This window comes from Salminus brasiliensis, chromosome 17 (genome assembly GCF_030463535.1).
Source record: "Salminus brasiliensis chromosome 17, fSalBra1.hap2, whole genome shotgun sequence".
NCBI classification, from domain to species: domain Eukaryota; kingdom Metazoa; phylum Chordata; class Actinopteri; order Characiformes; family Bryconidae; genus Salminus; species Salminus brasiliensis.
This window is the reverse complement of record NC_132894.1, coordinates 5,155,924-5,173,334: the sequence shown is the minus strand read 5'-3', so window position 1 is coordinate 5,173,334 and position 17,411 is coordinate 5,155,924. Positions and strand designations below refer to the sequence as shown.

Here is a 17,411-nt window from a genome sequence, read left to right as displayed (position 1 = left end):
ATGTAGGTATTGTGATATACACTGAGGAGGAGCTACAGTCTCTCATTAGGGTGAATATTAATAACACTCTAAATGTAGGTATTGTGATATACACTGAGGAGGAGGAGCTACAGTCCCTCATTAGGGTGAATATTAATAACATTCTAAATGTAGGGATTGTGATATACACTGAGGAGGAGGAGCTACAGTCTCTCATTAGGGTGAATATTAATAACGCTCTAAATGTAGGGATTGTGATATACACTGAGGAGGCGGAGCTACAGTCTCTCATTAGGGTTGAATGTTTTGTTTGGTTTTTAATCAGTGTTTTTGTAAAGACCGAATCTGGGAATATTGTGGTTGATTAAAATGCATTAAGATGCTTCCATATGATTCCTAATAGCTGACCATTGTACCCATCATGTTTGTAGGTTAACCAGTTCAGACAGCTCTATGCCAAGGTGATCAACGATAAGCACGATGACGTGATGGCCAAGTTTGGAGCCATCCTGGCTCAGGGCATTCTGGACGCAGGTTAGTACATCAGTTGCTATGTTTTAAAAATTGTATGTAATTTTAAAATGCACATATCGCCGCGGTCATTCCAAAAGCTTGTATCTCCATTTTTGTCAGTTTTACTTTTTCCCTAAATGAGAATCTGGCAGTTTTTCTTATAACAGAATTGCAGACTTTCGTGATGAATAGACCAATAGAAATGCTCCATTGAAAGCTAAGATATTTATTTCTCTTGTAAAATTGAGGGTTTAGGAATACAAGTGTTTTGCAGGACTGTGCATGTGTGGTTTTGCAGTTCCAGCAAAAGTATTTTTTAATTTTTTTTTTAATTACTTGTAGCTCTTTTCCAAAGTCCAGGGCATATCTACTTATACTTGCTTATATATAGCAGTGTTGTTATTTGTTGGAGTTTATTTATTTATGTTTTCATTTACTTTCAAATTATTTTGGGTCTCCGACTCATCTTTTATATTAAGCATTTTTGCCTCATGGTAATTTCTGGCACAGGAATCCTCACTGTTCACACGGTTGTACTGGATTGTGCAGTTGTTTAACTCACTAGAAGAGAATGACTGGCTTGTGCTTGGAGCACGCTCCCCCTTTCTCCACATTCCATTACCATGTCCAGGTGATGTAGTTGCCTGGAAGTCGAGGCTATTTGTGTCTCCGCAGTGATCCTGCAGCGCTGTCCAGAGCTGCTGTCTGGAACAGATCAATATTCACGTGCATTAGTGCCCTCTGATCTGGCTCAGGCACAACCGAGTGGCTCAGCCTCTTGCAGGCCTGGACTTGCTTTGCGTGCGCGTGCGCGTGTGTGTGTGTGTGTGTTCATTCCTAGAGCGGTATGTGTGAAGGAGATCTGAGAGAACTGCAAAGCTTCACCCCAGAAGCTTTGACACACACGTGTGCACTAGAATGCAGAATGCGTCCCTCCCCGTTCCCGACCCCCCCTGTGTTTAGTATTGTTGGGTGATTTTGATTTGACCGTTCCCAACATGCAGCGTTTTGATCCCCTGAGCCAAACATCACTAAAACTGCGTGATCACAGCAGTCTTGGGGCCCGCATGAGTGACACGGCAGAGTGGTTGCTGGAGTTTGCACACTGGCCGTTCACACACCCACAGAGCGCCTCCGGAGCGGAGCGGAGCGGTGTGGTGGGTTTTGTACCAGAATGTGTCTCAGCTTGTAAGCATGTTCTACAGAGCCTTTTTCCAAATGGATAAATAGTCAAATTAGTTGCTTTACTTCAGAAAACATAAGCACACAAGCTCCCTGCGTTAGTTCACCCTCAGCAGTTTATATGTAGCAGCTATTACAACAACAAGCTAAGATCTTAATAAAGCTGAGAGAGCTCAAATCTCTTGGGGTGCCCAAACTTTAGCCTGTTGCTCCTTTGTTCTACTCTCAATTCTCTAAAACTATCAGTTCATCTTCTATTCAGTGACCTGTTTTGGCTGGGGTGTCCAAACTTTTGCATGCAGCTCTATATGTGCGCTATGTCCAAATGTTTGTGGACACCTCTTCCACTGAATGCCTTCGGCTACTTTAAGATGCACCCATTTCTGACCCAGATGAGCAAATGCACGCACAGCTCGTCTAGTCGCTGTAAAGTAGTATTGCCAAGCAGTAAACCTATTGGCACCATGCTGCCTAATGCCAGGTGTGGGCTGGGGGGTGTAAAGCCCTCCAGCATTGAGCTGTGGAGCAGTGGAAGATCTGTGTTCTCTGGAATGATGGTTTGTGCTCCATCCAGTACTTTTGGGATGAGTTGAGGATTAAGAGGTGGGGTGGTGATCATCCAACATTCTGACCTTACTTGTGCTTCTGTAGTCGAATGCAATCAAATCCTCACAGCAGTGCTTCACAATCTGGTACAAAGCCTTCTCTGGACTGTAGAGACTAGTTACTCCAACATAAATGCCCTCGATTTCAGAAGAGATGATAAAAAAAAAAAGGTGTCCCAATACTTTTGTCCATGCAGTCGATATACAGATGTTTCTTTCAGCTTCGATACAGATGTACATAAATCTCATCGGTTCCTGATGGAGGGAGCGGTGGAGATTCTCTGATCAGATTGAGACCCTGAGACTGGGTTTACCTGCATGCTGGCTGTAAGGCAGACAGATAAGACCTCTATGCTGATCAGTACACCGATAGCAGCCTGTCCTGTTCCCGCCACAACCAACAAACACCACCCCTCCCCTTCTCAACACTTACACATTAGCATGAGGGAGAGTGTGTTGACTTTCAGAGGAAAGCAATTGTCTTCTCCCGTCCCATGACCCCCCCCCCCTTAAACACTCCTCCAGGTGAGAGTGAAATATACATGAGGCTTATGAATTCTTCAGTGCTTCACAGAGCGAGTGTTTGCTTTTCCCTTCTGTAATTGTGTTAAATGTCAGATGCGGATGGCGTTCAGTCCCGCTCTAATGACCTCTGTTCCCGCTAAAGCTCCCTGCTCTCGTTAGTGGGGATTTAGCTGAACCAGGCCGTGTGTGGCAAACATCTAATCCCTGTACATGAGTCAGCTGCCAGAAAGTACGTCAGGATTGGCTTTGTGTGTATTACTCCCATCATTATGGCAAAATTGTGGCCAGATTTTGAGTATTGCCATTTTTCAGTCTTTTTAGAATGAGCAGCAGCTGAAAATGTTCCCCAGCTCTGAAACAGCCAACCAACAGACAACAGCGCTGACCTTCACCACACTGGGAGTGATGAGAAGAGAGGGTGCCATCTACACATGGCCAATTGTGCTCTCCCAGGCTCCGGTTGCTGATGGCAAAGCAGCATGACCCCCGGAATCAGAATTCACAATCCTTGTGGCCGTAGTGTCCTCCCTTAGGTCTGCTAAGGGTAGTTACACACCTATTTTAAGGGGGTAACGCTTCCAATAACTGACAGCTGATATAATTTCGTGTTTTGGAAGCGTTTTAATTTTGTACTCCAGTAGTTTTAGTCAAACAGTGCTTTATTAACTGAGGTGATTATCAGTCGTCAGCTGTCCTTAGTTTTCCGTGATCCAATTCCTAAATACAGCACTGATCCCATACTCATCTGAGCACCCTTTGGAAACCTTAACCTTTGGACCTTATTCCACCCTGATTTTAACACAGTTTTAGTCCGATTCTCCCCAAATTGTCCAGATCATGAGCTGCTTGTTCACTACCACAGATGGATCAAATCCGGAGGGCACATTTCACTCTACATAGTACAGTGACAGATACGCCAACTTTACCTTTAATGGTTCGGTCTGGATCGTCTGCAAGTGTGAGAGAAGAATTGAGCCGATCTATGGCCCTCCGATACAGCTCCGGATGTCTAAGTATTACCAATGAGAAAAAAACAAATAACTGTTACCACTCTTGGCTCTTAAAAGTGCAAAATAATGCATATATTTAATTTTATTTGATGTATAAATAGTTTGTATGACTTTGGTTGGGGCAAGAATTGCTGAGATATGGTTTAACAAGCCTGTTTACCACCCTGTCATATTACCCCCTTCCTTTTATAATGGGCATTTTTTTGCTTTTATTTTCTGGCAACAGCAAAGCTCACAGAACCCATATGGCATAGTTTTAACATGTCACAACCAGTTTTTGCTGATTTTGCCGGTGTAAATATAATGTGACAAGACTTTAGGGATTTTAATATTGGCTCGTTTTGCCGCACCAGCAGTGTTTGAGGTTCACGGTTTGTCACGGCCATGTACCAAACTTTCATTATTCAGGTATGCCGTGACAGAAGTGCCGTTTTCCAAGTGCTTATACACAATACCTGTTCCTAGTTGTACTTGGTTTTGAGAGCTCCTTAGCTAAGTACCATAAGCACTGATCTGTAATCAGACCGGTGACCTTCCCACAAACCTCTGAGACCAGTTACATCCACTCTCCGACTTCAGCTGTGATTGGGCAGGGATTACTCCGCTCCAGCCTGAAAAGGGTGTGGTTGTCTTGTCCACGGGAAACGCTCAGATGATTTAACATTGGCCTGACGGAGCTGCACTATTGTCTGAGTAGACTTTGATCTCTCGCTCTCGACAGATTGATGAAGTGCGGGTTTTCTGGTCATTAGATCCACACCTCTTTCCTGCCCTCACTCCCTGTCCATCCTCCAAGGGAGAGAGGAAGGCCTGATTCTCTTCATTTGTCTGTTGTACCAGAGCTTCATCCTTGACCCTCAGATCATCTCTCATTAACGGTCGAGTTCGGTTGAGTTCAGGATCAGCTCCTCAGCCCTCGACCCAGACAGGAAAAGACACAGGAAAACGGCACGCTCTGGTCTGATAACACCACTCCATTGTTCTAATAACCCCGTCCCCCATATCTAATCTGCTGCCACTGATGATGAACAATAGCACTGTCTGGTTCAGATGAGTGATGATCAGCCTTAGGTTGCTGTTCCACAGAGCGCTGCCTCCACACAAACTGTGTGTACTGTTTGTTAATAGAGATGAATGCCGGACTTTGATTCTTGACCCGTTATTACTCTCTTTCTCACTCTTTCTCTTTTCTATTAATTCTTTATCTATCTGTGTCTGTCTGTCTCTCTCCTTTTTCAGTTTCTTTCATTCTCAATTTCTCTAAATTTTTGCTCCGTCCCTCTTGTTCTGGCTCTTAACCGATTCTCTCACGCTCTCTCTGTAGGTGGCCGTAACGTGACCATCTCCCTGCAGTCCCGTACTGGTCACACACACATGCCCTCAGTGGTCGGTCTGCTGGTCTTCACTCAGTTCTGGTTCTGGTTCCCGCTCTCTCACTTCCTGTCCCTGGCCTTCACGCCTACGGCCATCATTGGCCTCAACAAGGACCTAAAGGTAACCATGCAACACTAAGACTGCTTCCCCACCCTGGTTTTCTTCAGTGCGCCTCTCAGAAACTTACATGAGTAAACATTTACTTTATTAAAGCAGCGTTATGCGAGAATTGGCATTTCTTGCTCCTAGGCTCCCCCTACAGTCAGATAGTGGAACTTGCGCTTCTACACTATTCGAGGAAAATCTATTCATGTATTTTACAAGCTAAGAGATTCAGAATTAACATTGAAAGTGAAAGAATCATGTGGACTGAGGCAGTAAACTAGAAATACAGTATTTTACTCAAAGTTGATCCAGGAGCTTCTTTAAAGTTACATAGTGCAGTTTTTCACATGCTCAGCCCCGAGTAGCAACGATAGAGATGTTATTCCTCCTACGACAGTCAGTGGAGCATCCGAATGATTTCTGAAACTTTTATTTTAAGGTAGAAATGGTGATTTTAATGCTTTAAAGGAAATTAGGTAAGCACACAATAGGCAGGAATAGTGTATTTACTAATAGCGCAAATGAACTGAAATCTAAGCCTATATCCAGGCATTCCTGCTCTTTTTAGCTTCAGTGACTACATGGAAAATGGTGCAGCGTGTTGCACGTTAAGAGGAGATGACTAATTTATTTATAAAATATGTGTTTATAGCATTTTACATATATTAACAGTAACTGTTCTATCTCAAGTCCTTTGGTGACTAATTCTATTGAAGCTTAGGCTACAATTTATGTCTTTTGTTTCAAGATGAGGGAATAAAAAAAAAATGGATAAATGTTTATCAAAGTGGCCTGGAGCATTAAATGGAGAACCATGTGAGAATGTCCAGACTTTCATGCAAACCTGAGTCAAATAGAGTTTTAGAGAACGGGACAGTGTGATCCCTACTGGACAGTAGGGAAAACCAGAAAATCCATAGATGCTTACTCAGCATCGGCTCTGGCTGATTGTATTGTAAAGCACTTCACGCTTCAGCAGTATGATGAGATTCTTTCTCCACACCTGCTCCCTCCGGGCCCACATCAGCTGCCCCTCCCCGTTCTGTTTTCTGACTGAGGGTGTTTACCTTCAGTGTCCTTGTCCTGTATGCTGGCTTTTTGTGTTGCTGTGAAGGGCATCTACAGCAGCCAGAGTAGTGCTGGGATGAGTGGTCAGTAACGTTATTGATTTGTTGGTTAGAAGAACACGGTTAGAATAACACAGGTGTTTGTTCTGTATTGTTTATTTGTAATTTATATATATATATATATATATATATATATATATATATATATATATATATATATATATGTATATGTGTGTGATATTTTCTTTAGGTGCCCAGGACTTGCACAGTACATGGTCTCCGAACATAAACCAAAGCTCAAACCATGCATATTTATTGTATTACCAAATACATTATATATATTTTTTTTTTCCTTACCTCTGTTGATTTTAGATGATAAAATAAATTAATCTATTAAACCCTGTTTACTCTAATAGCTGGGCTATGTTGATAACCAGGGTGACCCTCAATGTATTTTAGAGTAAAAATTTAAGGTTGACTGATAAATGTGCGGCTTCCAAATTATAGCTATAGAAAATCCTGTCTCTTCAACTTCTGTGGAATTTCTGTTCCTCATACTACTGCTGATTTAACTTTAGTATGTTATTAGTAATAATAATAATAATAATATCAAATGCATTTTGTTGTCTTCAGAATTTACTACAGGTCATACTCATTAAGCATTAAATGAGTCTAATAACTATCCTTTATTATAGTTATAGGCAAATTATGTTGAAGATGCAATCGTAGCATTTTGTGGCAAATCGTCCAGCCAAATGCAACTGCAAATGCAACTGTTAATCACTTGTAGTAAATGTACTGTTTTCTGTGTGTTGTCCAGATGCCCAAGGTTCAGTACTGGTCCAACTGTAAACCCTCCACCTTTGCCTATCCACCAGCGCTAGAGGTGCCCAAGGAGAAAGAGAAGGAGAAGGTAAGTGCTTTATACTGGTGCTTTCCAATCCCAGTTGTGAGAACACTGTGGCTCTGACATCTGATCCGGATCCCAAATGTGCTGATGAGATTAATCAGTTGTTAATATTGGACAGAACAGAAATGTGCAATCCACTGCATGAGCTGTACAGGGAGGACCCTGTGAACCAGCACATATCTCACATAATTCTCTCCCTTATTAGTCCTGTAGTCCTGAAATTCAGCTAATCTACAGCTTTTAGAATGGGTTGAGATTTAGCTCTTTAACATTCATTGTGTTCCACCACTTAGGTTTCCACTGCAGTGCTCTCCATCACTGCCAAAGCCAAGAAGAAGGAGAAGGAAAAAGAAAAGAAGGAGAAGGAGGAGGAGAAGATGGAAGTGGTATGTTTGTCCGGTATTCAGTCTAGAGACATTGTTCAGTGTGGTTTAGTAGTGCACTCTAGATCCACACGGAATAAACATACCTTCAAGGAACACAGTCATTTCCCAAGGATCCTAACTGTTTTAGCCCAGGCTGGGGCAGCCATGCTACGCCACCAGATCAGAAACATTATCAACAAATTAATTTTTATATATATTATTATATTATAAAATAATTTTATCTTTTAAACCCTGTTTCTGTAAAAGCTGGGCTATGTTGATAATCAGGGTCACCCTCAATATTTCAGAGTGAAAATAAAAATTGATTGATAAATGTGCAGCATTAGATTCATCCAAATTATAGCTATAGAAAATACTAGCAGTTTAAGGGTGGCAGTTTAGCAGACGCAGGCATCGAACCTACAACCTTTCTATCAATAACCCAGCGCTCTAACCACGCCAGCACTGCCCGTTGCCAAACCCATGCTCCACTTCTTAAACAGTAGAGGTACAGAGTTCCTTAATAAAACAGTTCCATAATCAGATCAGAATCAGAAACACTTTATTGATCCCAGGAGGGAAAGTGGAGTCTCAGGAAATCATCAGGTTATGAAGCACATGCTATAGAGCTCCAAGTGACCAGTCATTTCCTATGAGAGTGTGCAGTTTGTAGTGTTGTAAGACAGCAGGCAAATTGGCAATGGAGTGACTCTCAATAAGTCAAATAGAGATTTTCTTTATGCAAATTTACTGGAGATCCATGAGATTTTACTGGATCACTTTTATGCTGCGAATCCCCCATTCTACTACATCCTGAAGGTGTTCTATTACATTTCGACTCGGTGACTGGGAAAACCACTGAAGAACGTCAGGCCGTCATGTTCACTAAACCAGTTTGAGACAACTTGTGCAGTATCATGCTGAAAGTCGCTCATAGAAGATGGGCAAATTGGTGGACATGAAGGGATTCACATGGTCAGCAGCAATCTTTAAATAGGCGGTGGTCTACAAGTGATTGATATTAACAGGCCCAATGTGTGCCCCCCCCCCCCCCCAAACCAAATTCTGAATCTACTGTCTGTGAGCCTCTGCAGAAATCAAGACCATCATCAGACCAGAATGCCTTTCTCCAGTCTTCACCAATGAGTTTGTGCCCACTGCAGCCTCAGCTTTCTGTTCTTGGCTGACAGAAGTAGAACCCAACATGGTGGTCTGCTGTTGTAGCGCAGCCACCTCAATGGACAAGGTGTTGTGTATTCTGAGATGATGATGATGATGATGATGATGATGTTCTGCTCTCCATGGCTGTACAGAGTGGTTATCGGAGTTACAGTAGTCTTTGTCTGCCTCGATCAAACTCACAGTAGTGATATTTTTCACCGTTTTGAGGGTTACTTGGTGAACATTACCTGTCCCATATTTGCGTTTTCATGCAATGCACTGCTGCCTCACATTTGATTTCATTTTATATACTTGAATAAATGAGTAGGTGTTCAGCTGTTCCTTATAAATATGTGTTCGGTGAGTGTTTATCACCCAGCACGATGCCTCTTCAGTATCTGTCTAGAGCTGTTGCTCGCTGCAGTGGAGTGATACAGTGGGGGTGTCTTGAAAGGAAAACAACATCAGACCTGTTCTCTGGCCACAGTTAATCTGTTTTGTGCATCTTCATGCTCTTTAAAAGCTCTCAGAAGCAGAAAGAACGCCGCACCTCAAGCACCTCTTCTCATGAGACGGAGAAGTGGAGCTCCCGCAGGTTCTGTTTTTGTTGTTGAAGAATTGTTGAAAGAACCTCTTGATTGGTTTTGATCTGCTAATGGGTTGCAGAAGCAGATCTACTGCTGCTGAAGTGTAGAGTTTAAAGAGAGGGCAGGTGGTGTTCTGGCCTTGTCCGGGATGCTGCCAGTTCACCCATGAATCGCACCGCTGGATTATGGTGTATTAGCTGGATTTGCTGTCGACTCCGGTGAGGCTTACTGTCAGAGCAGTGCACTGCTGATCGCTGATGAGTGAAAATGAACATGCACCTAATTTCCACTGCAGGTTTTCAGGGCTCCTGCTGAGAGAGTGAGAGAGTTTGAAACGAGTCAGGCTCTGTCGCTGAGTGAATTAAGCCTCGGCTCCGTTTGTAATCTTTTTGTTGGCCGTCTCTAATTCGAACGATCCAGCTTTATAATGGCCCGTACCAGACCTTCATCATGTTTCACTGTCCTTTCGTTCACATTGGCAGAGACTTTGCTGAGCTGCTCTCCTTCACATGTCGGGAGACTGGGAAATACAGCAGAAGTAGACTTTCATACAGTACCATAGTACTTGAGGACAATACTGCAGTGTTTGGTTTTCTGGGGTTTGGTAAGTTTGAAGAGGTGCTACAGCCGTAGATCAACATTTTATAACGTTGTATGCTAATAACTAATAAAACCTTTTATAAGGCAAATGGGAAACCATATTGTCTTAAATTTATTAGACTTTGGATGTAGGTCAAGAGTTAATAAGATAATAATTAAGATTAAGATTCTGCACACTTTACCACCATTGCACTTCAGTACAAAGGGATTCAATCTCTGCATTTCACCAGAGACGTTATAAATGAGGACCGACCACTGGTTGAAATAGGAGGTCTTTTATCGCTCAACATGGCGGCAGTTTACGATATAGTCTCGTCCTTCTGCAAAAAGAGCCAATCAACACTTGAGCAGCTTGCTGGTTATGCTGCGAGTGGAGGAATGCACCCTCAATGTGGAGATCTGTATGAATGCAGTAGCCAGCAGAATGCAATATATATATATATAATTTATTTATTATTATTATTATTTATTTATTTTCTACAAAAAAATATTAATTTGTTTGTCCGATTATTTTATTTATTTATTTTTTTTCAGTGATTTGAAATAGTAATTTTCCTGAGTATTGCATGGCATTGCAAAGATGGCCACAGAGTGTGCAGGCTTTGATCTAACCCATCTATGGCATTTAACGATCACAATAGTGAGCAGCCACCTCAGCACCGGAGAGCAATTGGGGGTTGGGTGCCTTGCTCAGGGGCTCCTCAGCCATGGATGCTGGTCCTGGGGATTGAACCAGCAACCTTCTGATTCCAAGCCCACATCTCTAACATTTAGGCCGCTGCTTCTCTCATTGTGAACCTCTTAGGGACGTACTTCTCCAGTCCAGTGTGTTGGTTTGTTTAATGGACCGAGAATCCATGTTTCCATCACTGCTGTAGGGGCCCTATAAACAGACAGCCTACAGCAGTGAGGGGCTTTTCAGAAGATGAAGCGCTGTACGTTTCTGCAGAGTGGAACTGTTATACAGTGGAAAGTGTTAAAAATTGCGAACTGCAGCAGGGTGCTCAAACTTTATGCACCCATCGACCCCTTCCTGTGTGAAATGAAGATTCCACAGATCTCCACAGAAGCAGTTTCTGAATTACAGTCTAGCTGTTTACATGTTTACAGAGCACATAAGGGGAATATTTAACATCGTGTTAATTAGGTGGGAGCGCAAGCTCTTCTCCACTGATGTGCATGGTCTGTTGTTTTCGTTGAGCGGCTAGCAGCTTCCAGGCTTGGTTCACTTCATTTGAAGATCGATTTGCTGGTGGAATCCAGATGCTTTGCAAACAGATTCATGGTTTTGTTTGGTAGAACATTTGATACAGCGTATGTTTAAACTTGCCAAACCCCAGAGAAGCAGACGTTGCAGTATTGTCCTCGAGTAGCATGAAAGTCTACTACTGCTATGTTTCCCACTGCTAGTGTGGATCCAGCCTCCCTGTGTGTGAAGTAGAGCAGCTCAGCAAAGTCTCTGCCAATGTGAATGAAAGGACAGTGAAAATGGAGAAGGTCTGGTATTGGATGGAGAAGCTGGGTTATTCAAATTAGAGACGGCCAACTAAAGAGTCACGGTTCTCTCTAAAACCAAATTAGATTTAATGTAACAGACCCCCTGGCTAGACCCCCTGGCTAGACCCCCTGACCCCATGTTGAGAACGTTGGATCTACAGGGCCAGTACGTTTGACTGTGTTCTTTCTGGAAACTCACCGGACTGTTGATCTCCCCGTCTGCGGTGCTGCGTCAGGACCTCTGTCCGTTCTGGCAGCCGGCTGCTAAATGCCACGGGTTTAGTCTTAGCTTAAGCCTTTAGCTCTCCAGATTGCTAAGGCTAAAAGAGAGGGAGGAGCCATGTTGGCTTTGTGATTGGTTTTAGGGTATGCTGAAGCAAACCTGACCCCCTTTTAGTACCACCCATTCCACATGGCGAGGAGAGCAGTACTGGTGAAATACAGCAGATGTTTATTATTTGGAAAGGCATGCTTTGTACATTTACATTGGGACAGAATTCTCAAGGCCCCCAGTGAATTTATTCCTCTACAGGATTTTAAAGCAACTGGTAGCCAAATAATCAGGAAGATCCGTCAAACTGGGTCGTAGTTGTAATTGCTGTAATCTTACTAAAGCATTTTAGCAGACCTGTAAAACAAATTGAGACTTTTTATAATTTGTGAAAATTCCAATATTGATTAGGCATCAGCCGATTATTGACACAGTCTTAAGGTTACCATTGGCTAAAAAAACAAAAATGAAAGCCCTGACTGTGGTACACTGATATGCTCAGAAAGCATATCGAGCCACAAATTCATCACTGTATTAAAAACATAGTCATATTACATACCCCCATTATACCCACAGCTCTGTGTGTTTGTGTGTGAGACCATGCCTCATTGGGCAGCCATGGTTTTCCAGCAGATACACATGGCTACACACCAAACGCTTCCAGGCTCTTCCCAGCACTGCAGAAGCATTTCCATGTTTATTCAATTAAAGCGAAACTAATGTAGCTCAAAATGTCCGAAATGAAGTCTGTCTTTGGTCTGTGACGTAATTTCATTAAAGAGATTCTACCAGGCATTTTTCTATATCTTTGATTGAGTCTGGTATTGCTGTCTTTGACGCAGGAGACGCAAGAGGCAGAGAAAGAGAAGAAAGACGAAGAGAAGATAGAGAAGGAGAAGGAGAAAGAGAAAGAAAAAGAGAAGGAGAAGGAAAAGGAAAAGGAGAAGGAGAAGAAGAAAGAGCCGGAGCCCAACTTCCAGATGCTGGAGAACCCGGCCCGTGTAATGCCCGCACAGCTGAGAGTGCTGACCATGCCAGAGAGCTGTCGCTACCAGCCATTCAAACCGGTAGGTGTCTCTTTTCTCTTGTACTGAGATCATCACACCAGTGCTGGATGAGGTCATAGGATTTGATTGATTGTTTTCTGATCCTTGGAGATCTGATTAATAACTGGATTAGTCTAATGGTAGAAACCCACTCATGCTCAGCTGATTGGTCTAAAGGTTTGTTTAGGACATTTAATAGATACTTGGAGCTTATGTCAAGTTTTTTTTTAATGTTCTAACTCCTAATTTGTAAAGCCTTTACATTATTCTTTAAGCCTTTTAAAGAACACACCTCATTTACAGAATCCTGATTAATTGGTCCTGATTAATAATAGTTAAGTAATTACAGGGCATTAATAAGCCGTTAGGCTAGTACAGTTTCTGCTGCTGCATTTTGTGCCTGATAAAGACCTTTTAACGTAGGGTGTGTTCTCCCAGGGGAAGCACATAATCAATAATAGTGCCCACAAGAAAACAGCCTTTCCTGCTAAACAGAAAGAAAGATGCAACGTAACTGGCCAATAAAAATAAAGACTGTCCCTGGACTACAGCCTGCTGTAACTGTTTGACAGTTTTCTACCATAAATAATGAGATCGGCAGTCTCCCTCACACAACCCGACTCCTCCGAAGAAGACGACGACACTCCGCTAATGGCTCCAAATAAACAAAGCTGAGAGCAGAGCAGAGCAGAGATTTACCCTGCAGAGGTCAACTGTCTAGAACTGATACACGCTGGACTTGCTCCCGTTCTTTCATTAGAAGGTCGTTTCCCTCTGGATGTGCTGTGTAGATGAACAAAAACAAGCCCACTGTTAGATGAGGCTACTTTATCATTATGCATTTTAAGAAGCCAGCTAGAGAATACAGTAACTGTCCAGGGAAGAAGGCTTTCTACTAGATTGTGGAGCATTGCTTTGAGGATTTGATCACTTTTAGGGATGTTGGATGATCACCACCCCAACTCATCCCCAAAAGTACTGGTTTGAGCACCAGCCTTGCAGAGGACAGTTCCACTGCTAGAGCAGCTACATACCCCTCCAGCCTTGCCTGGCATTGGACATGGTGCCAAGAGGCCCATGTTGATCTGCTCCAGAGAGTCCTATTCTATTGGTAGTATTCTTTTGGCAGTGTTTGTGCTTCACACTACTGTACAGATGTAGTGGGCTGCACTAATAGGCTAGAATTATTGATATGATATTTCTAAAAATAGACACAATAGTGAAAGTGAAATTACAAAAAAAAATGGAGAACTGGCCACAGCGCAAAGCTCCAAAAATAAAGAAACCTCGGACCACACACACATCTCTGCTGATCTACGTTTAGGATAAGGGGAGAGGATTGTGCAAATTTTTCGCCAGGCTTTCGGTTTAAGTGGACAGTGAAGGAGTAAACACTGCATAATGGAACTAGGGCACCATCCTTTTTCTAGTGGAGTGTGTCTACAGTTGTCTCCATGGTAATAACACAGCTCAGTGTCCGACAGGAGGAAAGAATGGAAGAAGCAGTGTCGGGATGCATCCTCTCTCTCTCGCTTTTGCTCTCTTTTTAAGGTCTGGCACCAAACTCCAGGTCAGACTGAGGCCAGTGGAACTAGCGCTTACCGTTCTGTACACAATGAAAAGCCCTAATCTGATCTGATCTTCTCCTCCCCTCCAGCTTCACACGGGTGGCATCATCATCCTGAAGGACACCAGCGAAGAGGAGGAGGAGCTTGTGGAGCCAGTGTCTGCCCACGGCCCCAAGATTGAGGAAGAAGAGCAGGAGCCGGAGGCCCCGGAGCCATTTGAGTACATAGACGAGTGAATGTCGCCTATAGGTATGTATGAATCCACAGAGAGACCACATGTTGGTAATGCTTGTGAATTCAAGCCTCAAGATTTGGTTTTAGTCATTTAAGTCCAAAACGCTGAGAACGCTTATCTCCCCCGGTTCCATTCTACACACCCCCTTTTTTTGATTGGCTGTCCCATGAAGTGACACAAAGACACAAAGAGCTGTCTCGTGGCAGAAACGAGTGGAGTGCACATCTTTCCCTAGAATTCAAGTCTTTCCATGAAAAACACATCTATCAGAGTCAGACACACTATATGCCAAATGTTTGTGCACACCCCTTCTAACGAATGCATTCAGCTATTTTAAGTTGCACCCATTGCTGTCACGATGTGCAAATGCGCGCGCACACACACACACACAGCTTGTCTAGTCCCTGTACAGAATTACGACCAATAGAATTGGACTATCTGGAGCAGATGAACATCAGCCTATTGGCACCATGCTGCCTAATGCCAGGTGTGGGCTAGAGGAGTATAAAGCTGAGGGGCAGTGGAAGAACTCCTCCAAAATCTAGTAGAAAGCCTTCTTTCCTGGACAGTAGAGACAGTTACTCCAACAAAAGCAGGGTAGAGTCTTTATACGCCCTTCAGAAAGAAATGGTGAATGAACTGGTGTCCCAATACTTTTGTCCATGTAGTGTATCTGCAATTTGTCACAAAATAACCTCCTCCTACACACTACTCTACAACAGTGGGCTGTGTTGGGTAGTTTTGCTTACAGTATCTAAACATGCGCAGCCGTTGTACGCGTAGCTGTTTGGTAGCGTGTTGTGAAGGTGCGCTAGGGGGCGCATCATACACACTTCATTGCTTTTATAATAATTTGAGGGCGTGTTGTATAAATATTAATACCAACAAACACCTTAAGTCTTTCATTTCTCGCTGTAGTATTTGATCTTATATTATTTGGGTCTTTGGTGGGATCACCGGTCAGCAGCGTCTGGTGTGTGATACTGCAGACTACAGCAGCTTTGACCAGTGGTTGACTGTGGCCAGTGCTAATGTTAGCCATGTAGGCTCATAAATCATTATAATAAATCATGCCCGTCCACAACACACATTATCAAACTGAATTAAAGATTATTGGTCAGTAAGAAAAGCCTGGGTGTTGCTTGTGTCTGTTCTATTGTTCAGACCCAACCCTCAACCCACATCACTCAGGTCCCAGCAGTGTTATCACTCCACTTCAGTCAATTCCACAGTTCTGCCTCACTGAGAGCTAGGCGCTCTTGTCGTTAGATCATGCACAGATAGCAGAAAGGGAGGTGCCAGGTTTTTCAGGCGCGAACCCATCACTGCCTGCGGAATGTAAGCAGTGCTGTGCAGCTCTGAGTCACTTCCTTTGAGGCTGAACGTGAGGCCCTTAGACTGAGCAGTTCAACAGGCGCGACGTTCTGGTTCAGTGCTGGGTCAGTTTTCTACAACTACTGACAATACCAGCTAACTATACTGACAACTGAGTCCAGCTAATTAAACTGGACCTCCCCGCATTGACTTCAAGTGTATAGCATCATGATTCACTCGACAAAAGTATTGGGACACATCAACATTACACCCACAGGAGTGTTTATAACATACCACTCTAAACCCATAGGCATTAATATGGAGTCAGCCCCCATTTACAGCTCAATAACTGCAGAGCTCCAGACCTGCTGCTGTTAGTCAGTTGGAGGTTTTTCTGCACTCTGCTCTGAGCTCAGCACTCGGCCCTGACCCCGCTCTGTAGCTTTACCTGGTCGGACACTCTGTGGACACTGAGCTGCTCTCTGTGGTTCCTTCTAAACGCTTCCACTGTTCAATAAGAATACCACTCACAGCTGATGGAGGAAGATCTAGGAGGGAAGGTCTAAATTTCACCAGCTGACTTGTTGTTGTTGCAGTGGATCCTATTAATTCAGTGAGCTTTTTAGAGCCACCCATTCTTTCACTGATGTGTGGAAAGCCAGACTGCATGGCTAGGGGTTGATTCTATACACCTGTGGCAGTGAGACTGAATTAAACTTGAATACAGTAATCGAGTGGTGCGTCCCAATACTTTTGTCCATATAGTGAATCTCAAAAAAATCCTATTTAAGCTGCATTTTAACAGACGTGAACTGAACCTTTGTTTTTCCTCTTCTCTTGCAGGTGGTGAATCCATCAGGATCCTAGCATGACACCTCTTCATATCCTGTCCTCCACCCGACCCCCTTTTTATTTTACACGTTCCTCCCTCTTCCTGACCTTGTTGCTGTACACAGTTTTGTTCTACATGATCATTTTCTGTCATTACAATAAAAAACAGCTCTTATTGGACCAACATGCTCATTTCTTCTTGTTTCTCTCTTCACTAGTTAGCAGTTTTACCCTGAGTGTACCTAACTCACTCAGAGCTTGTGTGCACCTTGCACAGTGTACCGTTCAGGAGCTTTTGGGTAGTAGATTTCCCCAAAATCTTGATCTTGACCAGACGTTTAGGAGTGAATTGGTGAACGATGGTGTGTAAAATGTAACAGTCACAAACACTCATCATCGGTCAGAGCTTTGAATGTTCTGAGTCCTGTCTAGGAGTGAAGGTATTAGGCAGCAGGTGCACAGTCAGTGTTGGAAGCATTACAAATGGTCAAGCATAAGCATCTCCTCGTCACTTTACACAATATTAACTTCAGGCTCTGCAGTTTTGTCTTTCGTCCGCGAATCTGCCAAGAATCCCCTGTAGACCGGGATTTCGGCCACTGCTGGTAGAACCGTATGACCGTACGCTGCGGATTCAGCTACTTTGAATAGAATTGCATTGCCCTG

The 17,411-nt window shown here is 43.3% G+C and overlaps 1 protein-coding gene across 1 annotated transcript in view; it reads left to right on the top strand.

Annotated features, from left to right (window-relative positions):
• Positions 1-16,925, top strand: part of psmd1 (proteasome 26S subunit, non-ATPase 1) — a 64,170-nt gene extending 47,245 nt beyond the window's left edge. The window contains exons 19-25 of the mRNA XM_072660823.1: positions 411-513; positions 5,139-5,308; positions 7,181-7,273; positions 7,564-7,656; positions 12,594-12,818; positions 14,455-14,614; positions 16,758-16,925. Coding sequence (XP_072516924.1) covers positions 411-513; positions 5,139-5,308; positions 7,181-7,273; positions 7,564-7,656; positions 12,594-12,818; positions 14,455-14,601 — 831 coding nt within the window. The 3' untranslated portion in view covers positions 14,602-14,614; positions 16,758-16,925. The remainder of the gene's footprint in view (positions 1-410; positions 514-5,138; positions 5,309-7,180; positions 7,274-7,563; positions 7,657-12,593; positions 12,819-14,454; positions 14,615-16,757) is intronic.
• The last annotated feature ends 486 nt before the right edge of the window (positions 16,926-17,411 follow it).